This window comes from Arachis stenosperma, chromosome 8, assembly GCF_014773155.1.
Source record: "Arachis stenosperma cultivar V10309 chromosome 8, arast.V10309.gnm1.PFL2, whole genome shotgun sequence".
NCBI classification, from domain to species: domain Eukaryota; kingdom Viridiplantae; phylum Streptophyta; class Magnoliopsida; order Fabales; family Fabaceae; genus Arachis; species Arachis stenosperma.
In genome coordinates, this window is record NC_080384.1 from 46,503,397 (window position 1) to 46,517,898 (window position 14,502).

Genomic DNA, 14,502 nt, shown 5'->3' on the forward strand with positions numbered 1-14,502 from the left:
AACTGTAAAAGAGCTCAATAAAAAGCCTGGAGTTTACCATTTTCCCCTTTTCTTTTTCTTTCCGCATGTGGTTTATTTTAATCAAGTAACGCCATATTAATCACAAAATTATTACACATGGAAAGTTTCTAAAAGAGAATAATAAATTATTATTATAATAATACTTAAGGATTAATATAACTGATAAATATAATTTTAAAAGACACAAATGATTAATAAATTTTTAATTATTTTAAAATTTTTCCTTTTGTTTTCTTTCTGCATGTGGTTTATTTTAATCAAGTAACTCCTTATTAATTCCAAAATTATTAAACATGAAAAGTTTCTGAAATTGACTGAAAAAGAAGGATAAATTTCTATAATAAGAATTTATATAACTGACAAATATAATTTTGAAAGACACGAATATTGAATAAATTTATAATTAATTTAAAAATATAATAAAAATAATAAAAATACTTTTTTAAGCAACGAAAGAATTTTATATTTGTAAATAATTTATAAATTTAATTTAAAGATTTGTATAAATGTTTGCATAAAAATTTATAAGTGTATAAGAAAGTCGAAATAAAATATAAATAGTAGATTTTTTTTTAAGTTAGGAGTGAGACTCAAATCAGCAACTTCTAAATGAGTATAGAAAGACTATACTATTTGAGTTATAGCTCATTTATAATATTAGACATCCTTTTTATTTTTAAAAAATTTTGGTCATTTGCTAAAAAAAAATCACTTGTTGTAAAATCACTAAATTTTAAAAATAAAATACATATTTTTTATTTTAAAAAATTAACTATACTATATATACACCAAAATCAATCACTAAAATCAATCACTAATATAAAATATATGTTACATATTAAAAATAAATTAAACTACACATATATTTTATACATAAATATATTGATAGTTAATTTTAGAAACTAATTTTAATTTACAAATAACATTTTTGTAAAAAAATACATATTACAAAAAAATTACATCAAAGAGTCTGTTTAGGTCACTTTTTAAGAATTATTTTCTAAGTTTTCTTAAGATCTTTAAAAAAAATATAATTTGATATTAAGATTAACGTAAAATATTTTTTATTTATCAATTATATTAAATAAAATAATATAAAAATATTTTTTATTTATTATGTTAAAATATTTTTTAAAAGTAAAAAATATTAAATAAGATGTAAATTATTATTTCTAAACAAAGATTTTTTATTTTCTAATACTTTTATTTTTATTTTTAAGATTTTGCCCAACAAACTAAAAAATAAAAAAATTAATAATTTAATGACACTTAAATAAGTTTAAAATCTAATATCTAAAATCTTCTGAAAATATATATATATAATATCTAATTATTTTGGTTAACTCATCCGATCTTTTAAATAAATATTGAGAATTTGAAATTTCATTTAATTGCAATCTATGTCGGCCGTCGGAATCAAATGAAGGGGTCGAAGGACCATTCGATTCATTAAGGGGCATAGATCTAGGCCTCTTTGTTTGGTCAATCACCAAAAAAAAGGTTTGGAACTCTTGCCGTATTTCTGCATATCATTCTATATTCGGCCCGCCTCAAACAAAATGATAAAAAAGAAAGGATAGGACTCTTGATTCGAAGTCACTACGAAAGGGTCGGTCAATAGCATAGCTCTTTATTTCCCCGGTCTCCTTTCGAAGGAAAGGCCTTCGCAATTTGTTAATCAGCAATGAATCTTTAAATAAAATTTAAAATTTGCGATAGATTAATATTTAATATGTCGAATTAAAAAATATTATAAAAATAAAAAGAATAATATGTTAATATGACATTAGTTTTTTTTTAAGTATATGACATTAATTTTTGTTGAGGTATGCAATTTAAGAATTTATATCAGCATCTATTTAACGCATCAAATAAAATATGTAAAAAGACTAACTCATTTATTTATGAATAAAATTTAATATCAAAATTATTATTGGAATTTGTTTTTTAATATTGGTCCATTGGGTGAATTTCTCCAACAAAAAAAAGAATCCACTGTTTAGATTAAAGTTTATAAATAAGAGTTTGTATAAAATTGATTTTAAAAACTTGATTTTGATAAAGAGTGAGTTGGTGTTAACGTTATTTATGTTTGATAATTTTGTACCAAAATAGATTATAATAAAATGAACGTAGTTTGAATTACATTCATTCAAAATTACTAAAAAGGACATAAATTTATATCAATCAAAATTATATTATTTTAAAACTCTTTGACTATAATTTTTTTTAAAATAATTTAAATTTATGTGTTAAAATTTAGTACTCTTTTAGTTATAATTTGTTAGTACTCTTCTTTAGTACTCTTTTTGTATTTAATTAAATTTTTTTAATAAAATTTATATTATAAAAATTAACAATAATAAATAAAATATATACTAATTTAAGAACATATAGTAAAAAATATACAAAGTCAAATAAAAAAAATAAAATTCTATAAAAAAAGTACGTATTAATAAAAATGATTAAAAAATTTATATGAACAATTACTAAAAATTTTATTAAAAAATACAATAATATACACAAGTGAACATAAAAAAACCTCTAAACAAAAATATTCATACTATTAACAAAAAAAATAAATGAAAAACTGATAAAAATTAAAACTTAATAAAAATACTAATAATAATACTAAAAAAATATTGTTTGTAAAGCATGACCATAAAAAAAGGTCAAGAATTTTGAATATTGTTTTTGGTATCTTTTATTGGAAATGAGATTAAATGGTAAAATTAGTAGAAAATCAATTAATTTTTTAATCTATCATGTGAACGCAAAAGCTAAATGCAAAAGTTATAATTTATTGCTTTTAGTGAATGGAAGTTCAAATTTAAAATCATGTTCGTGTTTAGAAAAAAAAATTAACTAAACAAAAATTACAGCGTTCAAGAAGATTCAACATACTTCTTATGCTATCAAGGTCGCGTTTAACACTGTTGTGGGAAGCGCCGTTTGACACGAAGAAAAAATGCCAACGTTGTTAACTGCAAATGTCAGCAACATTTTGAGTAAAACGTCAATAAATCACACGTTTTGTTCTACATAAATTACCCGTGGCATCGCTTCTCTCTTCCCCCTCGCTTAACTTAGCCAGCAGCAACCCTATCTTTTTTTTTCTTTGGTCCCTTTTGGCTCTTCAACCTAAAAATTTAGGTGTAGTCTACTTCGTATAAATTAATAGTTAGAAATCGTTAAATAATTTTTATTTAACGGCTTTCAACTATTAACTTTACGGTAAGCTATACTTACTTTATTTGTTGAATTATTAGTTATTATTATTAATTTGTTTTAAGCTAAAAATAATATAAAAAATAGTTTTAATTTTTTAATATTATTTAACTGTTAATAAATACTAAATAAAATACTTATTAGTTGATTAGAAGTAATTAGAATATAATTTTGTGGCCAAATAACAGCATTAAACCAAATAGTAGGAGAAATTATTGGATTCTACTAAAGAGAAAAACGCGACAAAGATCACCCAAAAGTATTTTTCTATGTAATTTAAATCAAGCTAATTCAAATTAGGAAACTAAAAGTAATTCGAATTTGATCCATTCGAATTATGCATGGATTAAGTCATAGGTAGTTCGAATAAGCCAAATTCAAATTACGCATGCAAGTTGACCTAAGTAGTTCGAATCACACTGATTCAAATCATGAGAGAAGCAATTTAAAGTGTAGTTCAAATCTGACTCCTTCAAATTATATATCTATATAATTTGAAATTGTGCGTATGTTCGAAATTGGCTGCTTTGAATTATCAAGCCAACCCGACATAAATCTAATCCATTCAGCTGCAGCCTGAGCAGCATCAGCTGCTCTCTTCTTTTCACACCCTCTCTTGGTATGATCTTTTTGCAAATAGTACCTACAGGTGAATTGTCGAAGTTGTCTTTTTATGGTTGTACCTGGCTTAGCTTTCTTGCTAGAACTTGTGCCTTCATCAGAGTCCTTCCTCCCCTTTGGGTGGGTATGGATTTTGATTTGGGAATTGTCTTAAGCTTAGGCTTTGACTTAGGCTTAGGCTTGGATTCCATTTTCAAATTCACATTGGTCTTTTTCGGTAATGCATCTTTAGCTTGGGGCTTGTATGTTACTATGCTCAAACTCATTGGAAGGTCCTTCTCAGTAGTAGTTTTCGGAGGGGGTTTTTCACAGTCCTGGCATTCGACTTAGCTTGCTCTCTAAGATCCCTCACCTGGTCATCAACATGCACAATAACATCCTGCCCTTGTAGTATCTCAGGTTCTGGAATACCATGTTCAATGTAGACATCAACTACCCCATTGTTCTTTCCACCCTGAGAAAACATCTCCCTCAACTCATTATCAGAGTCTAAACGCCTCAACCCACTTTCAGGCTCATCCCTGGCACTTGCCACCAAACCTCATTCATCGTCTCATAGCCTAGCTCTTTGAAGTAATTTTTCGGATAGAATACATCCAACTTGTCCACATCCAGATCATCCAAATAATGCTTATTGTTAGGATAATATGTCCATCTTCCATCCTTATCCTTCTCAAAATTTCTCCCATAATGAAACATTATGTTTAATACTTCGGCGTTCATCTGCAACATAACAGAAAAAAATAAACTTAACACGCATGCAACACAAAAACAACAAATAACACCCACTTTATACACCATGAGAGATTGTCCCCCTGTTCTATTGAAAAGAAACAGAGCATCTATTACCGGTTGGAACATATGAACAAGTAAAACCCTAACAACATATGGATTTCAACAAATTATGGATGCATCATATACGAGTAACTTTAACAATCTCCCGTCCGATGAATGCAAAAAGATCCAAAAAATTAAAAAAAATTATTACCTTGAAACTAGATTAAACGGTTCCTCAGTCATTGCTTCAATGGCTTCCCACGAACCTTCCCCCAAGTTTAGTGCAACAATGGTAAGAAAGCAGCGAGCAAGCAGTAGTGCCCTAGGCTATCGCCACTGTCTCTGGTTATGGAGGAGGAGACCAAGCGTTGAGAGAGATGAGAAAATATGAAGAAGACGTAACAAATGTCAAACTCTTTACCCAAGCAACCATTACATTCACTGTGATCAAAACGGTGACGTTTGGGCTTTCATACATTTCCCCCATGAAACGATGTCGTTTCGGATGTCCAACGTGGCAGTGGCTGTGCTACATAAGCAAGACCGTTGCTGAGTCACGCCGGAATTCCACCAAAGGACTATTATGTTACTCAAAGTGCAGTCTGGAGGACATAAATAGTGCAATTGGAATCTCAAGGACTAAATCGGTGCACGAGCTGAATTTGGAGGACCACTATGAGAATTTAGTCGTAATATCTTTCTCCATTTTTATACTCTTATTCTCTCAAGAAAATGAAACACTCACACTCGCATTCAATCTAACAAGTCCTTCTTCCTTTTCTAATACTCCAGTTATATTTTTTTTAATCTAAAAAATAAAATCAGTCCCCCTTGATAATATGCTCCTCATGTATTGTGATTTTAATATTAAACTAATACAATACACCCCAACGTATTGCTGTTGCTAAATTAATTTAAAAAAAAACGGCTACAGCAATTCGCCTCATTCATATTCTTAGCCCCCAGCTATATGCAAAACGCCACAACATCCAATAATGGAACATTATACCAAAGCTTACCATATATTCATAAAAACTAACCGGAAAAAGAAGCTATTTAAGGTCTACGTGTTTTCCGGCCGAAAACCAAGACGTGTTCTGGAGAACAGAAAAAAAAAGTGTCTAAAGTTGTTTTTGTTTTCCCTTTTTGTCCTCGCAAGTTGTTGTACCCAGCTTTTAGGCAGGACAACGTAACAAAACAAACAACATGTCTGACCAAAATGAAGAAATAACATGAAACTAATTTCCCATCTAGCCAATTTTTCTTTGATTTCGCTGAAAATACAATTAGATTCTTTGCCCTATGTGTATATAACATTACAAGGATTATGATACACAGATGGAGACAGATCACTCCGTGATCTTAGAGCATGAGCTGCTGCACAATACTCATAAAATAGCCGAAGGAACACTGATTTTATTAGATTCAAAAGTACTACAAGTTGTTGTATGGTGCCGAAGTGGGCATCTTCCGCAAACCGGTTCCTTCGTGAGTCAGAACGGCTTTGTTGGATAGCCTTCGCTTGTACCGTTTGAGAACAGATGCCAGGTTTTCCTTCCCTTTTGGGAAAGCCACATCCCCGGCTGCAGTTCCTGTACGTCCTTTCCGCGAAGAGATCGCCATCTCCACATCCTTGATCAGGTCAAGAAGCGTCGATGCTGTTGTGCATTTTCCACGGCCTGGTTTCGAAGTAGGGGGCAGCATCATCCCATTAGAAAGTGGAGGGCTGGACTTCTGTTGATGTGATGCTGGAACTTGAAGGCAAAAGCATGGGACCAAAGGACTGCGAGGCTTCGAAAATGCAGGATCAACAATGCCCTGCTCAAAGCACCAAAAAAGAATGTTAGTGGCATGGAGAAAATTATAAGCAGCGATGAAGACATAAAAAGAAAAAGTTGGTGACACTGCAAAGGACGCCCACAATATCATGTCTACACTACCGATGACTGAAAAAAGTATAACATGTACAAGCAATTTATCAATATGATCAATCAGCGACAATCGAATGCACCATAGATGCATTTCTATCTCTTTTTTATTATTTATTTTTCGCCGAAGAGAGGGAAGAGACATCATCACAACAACTAGATCCACTTAATTTTCAAATGTGAATGAAGAAAGCAGCTGAAATATGTTTAGATTACTCGAGAACACGCAAACTCGTCAAGACATTTACCTGGAGGCGATTGAGAACATAGGTGTATTTTCCCCAAAGCTCTGGCCGGCTCTCCATAAGAGAGAAATTTAGAATTCGATGGATACACCACACCCCAAAGCTTATTATTAATTCTGATCTCCATATACATCCCTCCCCACAGTTAGGAACCGAGGACACCAACAAAGTAGAGGAATTCGCCTCATTATTCTTCATCAAAGAAGCAGATTTCCTATCAGAAGAAAATTTATGAGCTTCACCCACATGGTTGCCCGGATTCATTTCCCTAGTCTCAATTTCATAAACAAATTTCTCCCTTGCAGCTACACGATCAATCAGATCCTCATCAACTCCATCGTTCTGGCTAAACAGCCAATCTGACCCCTCCAATTTTAAGAGCTTCACAATGCATAGTCTAAAAGACTGAAGAAGTTTTCTCTCAATATCCACAAATGCAGTACTTTCTTGGGGAATATTATTAGGCCTACTTCCGACACCTTCCATTCCATCATTATGAATTTTGTCAGCTACCCCAAATTGCTCAAAAGGCTGCCTAGACCAGAGGGATGCAGTATCAAAACCAGAACTCAGCTGTGAAGAGAGTACCTCTCTATAGACTTTTGACGGGGACAGTTCATCAAAAGCCAAAGGAGCACCAGCTCTTGATTCAGAGTTTGAGTATAATGACGGTTCATAAGATGTCCTACTCGCAGAAGATCCATAGCCAACGGAACCATCCCATGGAGCATTCTTATTGGATGCATAACCAGCCCTGTGAGGGATGGCATATCCAGAAATGTCCGGCAAGCTGTGGTATTTCTTAGCATTACCTGAACCGGCCATGTTGACTGCAGGTCCAGAAGACGAATAATCATAACAGATCCTCTCAGATTGTAACTGGCTATTTCTAGAGGCAGCTACATGATGGAACCCTGGCGGTTGGCCCACACCTAAACCGTTACTGTGCAACTTCTTCGCCAAAGCATATGCAACTGAATCCCTGTAGTTTGTATTAGCTATGGAAGCGGCTTTCAATTGTGACAACTCCATTGGACCATTTAAGTTATCCAAATTTCTCCCTTTATCAACCCGGTTAAGATAGGATGGAGTTTGATAGCCATGTATTGTTGCTGGCTGATAATCCCAAGACTCGGATGACGGCAAATTACGCACACTGGAATAGCGTCTCTCGCCAGTATCACCAGATGAAGGCAAATTACGCACACTCGAATAGCGTCTCTCGCCAGACTCGAGGAGATTGCGGCCAGAGTTCTGTACATACGCATCTACTAATTGAATGGGATTCGCATGCATTGAAGAACTCCTTTGAATACCATATTCCTTTGCATTGAAGAACTCCAAGCTACTTTGCATCCTACGCTGATCGGAGGTGTCATATGGACTGGAGTTGAGTACACTATTGGAACCGCTACCTCCAACAGATGCTAAATAATCAGGATATTCCTTTCCAAAGGAATCTATTTTCTGCATGGAGCCAGTGAGCCTTGAATCTGATCCCATTGCTATCAAAACATCCAGCTTCTTTGCCCTTGCTTCTGTGGTTGCTTGCCCATGGAAATCATAAAGTTGCCCCCAAAATTCATCAAGAATAGCAGCTAGCTGACGTCTTGCTGCACGCCCTAAGCCTGCTAATTTTGAGAGACTTCCAATGCTATTCCCACCTTCTTCACTCTTCCCACTAAAACTCCTGAATGACGGAGGGCCATCTGATGTTGTAGATAACGGACTTGCAGAGACCACTTTGGATGATTCTTCATTTTCCCATGAGTCTCCATCATCATCATCATCCCTTTCAGCAGTCGAATCTTCCCCAACCTCCTCAACTGGGGCATTACTTTCTATTTTTATAGTTTCAGTATCTTCCATTCTAAAAACAGAAGTGTCATCAGTTACCATTGATACTGCTTCTGACTCTGATTTGTAAGCCAACTCCTTAGTAAGAGCTTTAGGAGAACTGGGAAATGAAGTAATAGATTGACTCTCCTTTACAGCAGTCACATGGAGATCAGGCTCCAGTACAGTTTCAGGTAAAGTAGAATGAACCGGTACATCTGTGTAGTCCAAGGTCCTTGCTGGAGCTGGGGTTGGCTCCCTCAGCCGAGCACCTGCATCTCCATGATACCTTGTTTCAGCAACATTTGATTCCTCACCAACGACTAATGGATTTGGCACAGCCTCTGGCATATCCAAGTTCCATGCCTGAGCATCTAATTGGACACTGGCAGATTTTAACGGAGTGGCAGCCAACCATACCATCAAACTTAATGATGCAAAAGCAATGGTAAGAATAAATAAATACGAAAGAGACATACCACTCCCTGCATTCCATCTCAAATCACCCACCCAATCACTACCGCCAAACATCATTTCAACAACAAAGACAATATTCAAGCCAAGCATACCAATAAATATGATCAGTGCCAAAAGTTCCTCAAACTGAGACATCTTGTGTAAACCCATTATTGATCTAGACGTAGCAACTCGGAAAAGGGGGATCACAGAAGATGGAAGTTGCAGAGCGACCAAAACCTGAGTGAATATAAGTAGCTGGTACAATCCTTCAGCTCCTGAACTCCAAACACAATAAAGTGCAGGCAGAACAGCAATCACTCTAATTGTAGCATAATGAAGCCAACCTGGAATATCCAATTTTAGGAAACTCTGCACAACTACTTCTCCACCAAAACCCCAATTTAATGCTGTCATTTGATTGGAAAGAAACAAAATGAGAAAAAGAACAGACAGAGCTACTGGGCTACGCAACACCTGCAACAAGAATATTCAAATTATATTCGTTAAGAATGTGCAGATAACAGGGTGCTTGCTGTAGGTAAATATTCTGAAGTAAACAAACCTGTTCCATTGGTGATAATGCATCCTGAAAAGTAAGCAAAACATGGCCCATAGCGTGGAACTCATTTGCTGAGGTGCTCATCAAAGCATTATTTACCAAATAAAGACAACTGAAGACACATAAGATAGCCCAAAAATGGTTATGACATAAGGCATCCTTAGAAATGTTTGTTGGTCCCTGATGCCACTGCAGAAAAGTAAACGTCAATTCAGATTGGCAAAACTAATAACTGCTAACAATATGACATAGAACATGATGCACAATATTCCCCCAACACCTAGGCAACATAAAACTTCATCAAGAAAGCTCTACCTTAACCAGGAGACTGCCATATGGCTTATAAGAAACATAATTGGGAACATCATCTAAATTCTGCATGCAAAGACCAATACCTACAGAATTAGCAATACATTTTTTCCTTCTTTCTTTTGTCATGTAGCAAGCAATAAGAACATTTCTTCTCCAAGAAATTACTGATTAATATTCTTTTTTCTTTCTTTTTTTTTTTTGATAACAAAAGAAATTCATTAAAATGAGGAGATGAATAATACAAAAAGTGGGGATAAGAGATCCTCTACACAAAAGAAAATAGATGCTAGGCATCTAATCCTATCCCATAATACTTGCTTGTTAGGAAGTAAGGGTATTTTTGGAAATTCCGTTAGAAGAGAGAAAGGAAGAGAGAAAGAAAAAGGACTATAAGAAGGAGAACGAGTACTAAAGTGCATTTCTTATAGACACACACATGATACCAGAAACATCCTTCTAATATGGATGGATCAAACTACACTGTAAGAATATCAAATAAAAACCCTCTGAAAACAGAAGCTACAAGGTAAGTAACATTGTTTAGATGAATCATTGGCTCTGACAGTAACATTGTTAAAGAGAAACTATGGTTAATGCACCCTCTGTTAGAACAATGCCAGCAAGTCTAGAATCAGATCATGGTACTAATAAAAAAAATAATAAGTCAAGTCAATATAAGAGCCTATTTAGTGAATGACTTCAACATCAAAAATAGATGTAGCAATTAAGATGCAGTTTCATTTTAAGCTAATTCCTGCTGTATGTCTACCAATGAGCCAACTTCCAAACATGTAAATATCAATCTAAACTCTAAAGCACTGCTGTAATTGCATTTATTTCCCCTCATACGGATACTATTAACCAAATATCGTAACCATACATGACAAAACAAAGACAATGTAATTTGAGGGGAAAGAACAAGCAGTCAAAACACATTTTGCTTTTGACCATTCAAATTAGCAAACGTTTAAACATTGACCAACATAATGTTCAAAAATTCACTAGATAATGCATGAGGATGTAACAATAGTGAGATAAAGTCTAAAGGACTCAAAATTCAACAATTTTGTCATAGGTTTGGAAACAGATTAACTAATGGCCAGCACTGCTTAAAGTGCTTATCTCCTTAGGCATAAGATTCACTGAAGACAAGACATCTACAGTGGGGAGGTGATTGTCTCTCAAGCCCACTATCCTATTACAAGAGGCAGATATTTCATATATATCAAAAAAAAAAAAAAAAAGCAAAACAAGAGGTCCAAATATCTCCATGGGTATGGTAGAATGAGAGGGAAACATACCTGTACAATTGAGGAATGAAGGTAAAAGTTGTGAGGCACAAGAGTTGCTCCCAGAAGACTCATTAGCACAAAGGCGCTCTCCCCGCTCAGCTTTATTTGTATTCCATTCACAGATAATGGATTTTCTGGTCGGTTGATAAGTAATCCAAGTACAACAAAAACTAAGACAAAGCCTGCTACATATTGGCCTAGGATCTTGGCCTTCTCAATGTCCTAGGCAAAGAGAAACTAGTAAATACAATTGATTAACAAAAGTTGGTAAGGACACAAGGAATAATACTTACAAGGAGGACAGCAAGAAGTAGATGAAACACAGCGCTGGTGGCAGCAAGAAAAACACAAGTAAACAAATCCCACCCAAAAATAAGATTTAATCCTTGTGCCATTCCCAAGATCTTGCAAAACAGGTAAAATAATAGTTTCAGGTCAATGAACTTCTTTGCTGAACCAACCGTTATGTAAAAGGTTAATCTTGGGTAAGAATATTACCATGTTAAGGTCTAGTATAATCACTGAAAGCTCTGCTTGAACCCCAAGAAGCATGCATGTCCCTGTATCATACTCGTCGCTGCAAATCTTTTGAGAAAGAAAGTAAAGTTACTCTACATGGAACGTACCCTAAGTGTCCACATGATGTTTAATATGAACCTGCCCAAGTAAGCATGCATGCATGACCTTGCTCATATTAGGCTTGTCTTAGAGAATGTGTGAAAAAAAAGGAGCTCGTGGAGGAAACAAGTCTTATGTTTAGGTTCAATTCCTCTTGAAAGTGACATATAATGACAGCCTTCAAAGTTAAAATTTCCAAACACAGCTATACTTTTTACAGGTGTTAACCAGCATGGTGTTGCACTAATAAGCATAAAATTAAACAAATAAGTCGTTCAGAAAAAGTATATTTCAGGCTATAAAGCAGTGCAGCTGCAGAAACTTCCAAAATAAAAGCTGAACAACATCAAAGAATTATAATAGTTGTTTAAAAACCCCAAAAAGGATGAAAGGAAACCTGAGCAAGATCTCTTCCAGTGACTATACCAATCCTTGCAGATATATACTGACAGAAGATAGCAGCAAGATTGAAAATTAGCATAAAAGCCATCAGATCAAACCCAAAACGTGCACCACCTTCAACAGTTGCCACCCACTTTCCAGGGTCAACATATCCTATTGAAATCAAAAGCACAGGTATAACAGCAGGAAGCGACCGATGAAGGAAGCCATGCTGCTGGTTAGCATTCAATCTCCCTGCTTCCATTTTACTCTCTGATATCGTAACACCAACAATAAGGCAACCGCAAAAAAGGCAATACTCAGAGGAATGCTATCAAGTAGCGAAAACACTCACTGCACCAATGATAATCGTATAACTGCAACTTTACTATATTCATATGGAAAGACTTCATCGCCTACATGATAACGATCAATGCGGTAGCAGCTTCACATATAAACTACAACCAGCCAGCTGATACATTGATTTGCAAACAATTCACCAAAGTGCATAATCCTTATATCCCTGCCGTTGGCATAAATTATTTAGACAAAAGCTAATCATCATCCAATACATATCTAGTTAGTGTTCCAGATCAAGTCAACCCTGATATACAATCACAAAAATATTTTACAACACCCCCAAATAAATATTTCATTCATGAACTCATCATGACCAAAAGTGAATCCAGTTCGCAACAAAGCTGACAAAGAAAAGACCCACAGATAAATTCAATCACTTCCTCTTCAATCCGCTTGAATCCTGCATCAAATTGATTCAAAAACAGCATTATTACCGTAATTAAAAAATGAAATAAAAAATAAAGAATAGGCGCAAAACAGAGGAATAAACCCATCAACGAAGAAAGCATCATCTTCACGATTTTATTACATTAAAGGTTCCAGGAATGCAAAGCACAAAGTGACACTAATGCGTTTCGACCCCCCAACAAAGTGTTACCAAATTTAAAAAGAAAAAAGGAAAAAAAAAAGAAAAGAGAAGGATGCAACGAAATCTATATGAAGAATTAGCCCCCCAAATAAGCACGTCAGAATCATAGCAAAAAATCTTGCAGCACCGAAGCAGAGTAAGAACAATTAAAGCCAACAAAATATAAAAGCAGAGAATCAGAGAGTTATCAGCTCCAAAAAATCTAAAATGAATAAATGAAGAAAGAGAAAGGGGATAAAAACAAAGCCCTACAGTGGAAAAAGCTCAAAAGCAGCTCAAGTTTTTGAAAAAGATAAGAACGAAAAGGGGAACGTAGACTTGGATCTGATGAAGCAGGTGATAGAAGAAAACAGTTACACAAATTTCAAGGGTTCGTATATAGTTAACTAGTTAGTTAGGGTTCTGAAGGAGAGGAAAATCTATACCCTCTTCTTCAGCTTCTTCTTCTCTTTTCTCTTGTCTCAATTTCAAGCGCTCTCTTCTTTCTATCTGTATCTATTTACTCCTACCAAGTAGATCTCACTCACTCCCACGAGACCATCGCCATCACATAATTGTGATTGTGATTATTTTATATATATTATTGTAATTGTACAAATTATAGTAATTGGAAATTGGATAATTATTCTAAACTTTAAATAAATTGTTCGCATTTATAAAATATTTTTTTGTATTAGTCTCTGAAAAAAATTTCGTTTTGATATCTTGTAAAATTGAATTGAATTTAAACTTGTCTATAAGTTTATCATGATTATTTAATACTTTGATTGACAATGTCATAAAATACAAAGTTATTTATGGATGATGATGTCATCCGAGTAGAAAGATTTTTGGGGCAAGCTTCAATACCAAAATGGAAGAGAGAGAGAGAGAGTATTTCAAAAGGAGGGTAAAAACTAAAAGGGCTCAATAAAACGACTCGAGTAAAGTTTACTATTTTCGCCTTTTGTTTTTCTTTCTGCGCGTGTTTATTTATTCAAGTAACGCCATATTAATTACAAAATTATTAAACATGGAAAGTTTCTAAAAAGAGAAGCATAAATTATTAAAGTAATAATTAAGAATTTAAATAATTGATTAATATAATTTTAAAATATATAAATAATAATATTTTTTAATTTATAAATATAATAAAAATAAAAAAAATATTTTTTAATATTTATATTAAAGGATGAGATGCATGCATGTAGATCTTTGTGAGATTTTTTTAAATAAATTAATTAAATATTTTATTTATCAATATAGATAATTTATAATTTATTTATTAATTTGTGTT

The 14,502-nt window shown here is 33.9% G+C and overlaps 1 protein-coding gene across 2 annotated transcripts; it reads right to left on the bottom strand.

The window, feature by feature from the left end:
• Nucleotides 1-5,896: 5,896 nt before the first annotated feature.
• On the bottom strand, nt 5,897-13,763 carry LOC130946483 (ethylene-insensitive protein 2.2-like). 2 transcript variants are annotated; one of them, XM_057875246.1, is made up of 8 exons: nt 13,652-13,763; nt 12,294-13,037; nt 11,777-11,863; nt 11,572-11,682; nt 11,288-11,500; nt 9,678-9,863; nt 6,824-9,589; nt 5,897-6,465 (listed from the first exon to the last, which is right to left on the bottom strand). In XM_057875246.1, the coding sequence occupies exons 2-8, from the start codon at nt 12,540-12,542 to the stop codon at nt 6,082-6,084; spliced, it is 3,996 nt and encodes a 1,331-aa protein (XP_057731229.1). In that variant the 5' UTR covers nt 12,543-13,037; nt 13,652-13,763; the 3' UTR covers nt 5,897-6,081. The 2 variants fall into 2 exon arrangements, with proteins under 2 accessions (XP_057731229.1, XP_057731230.1); XM_057875247.1 differs by having other exon boundaries at nt 13,479-13,681.
• Between the last annotated feature and the right edge of the window lie 739 nt (nt 13,764-14,502).

Coding starts and splice junctions, on each gene's coding strand:
- LOC130946483 (XM_057875246.1), bottom strand. CDS start 12,542: ATGGAAGCAGGGAGATTGAATGCTAACCAGCAGCATGGCTTCCTTCAT. Junction 9,590..9,677: donor CATTATCACCAATGGAACAG/GTTTGTTTACTT, acceptor TTCTTGTTGCAG/GTGTTGCGTAGCCCAGTAGC. Junction 6,466..6,823: donor ATGTTCTCAATCGCCTCCAG/GTAAATGTCTTG, acceptor TGCTTTGAGCAG/GGCATTGTTGATCCTGCATT.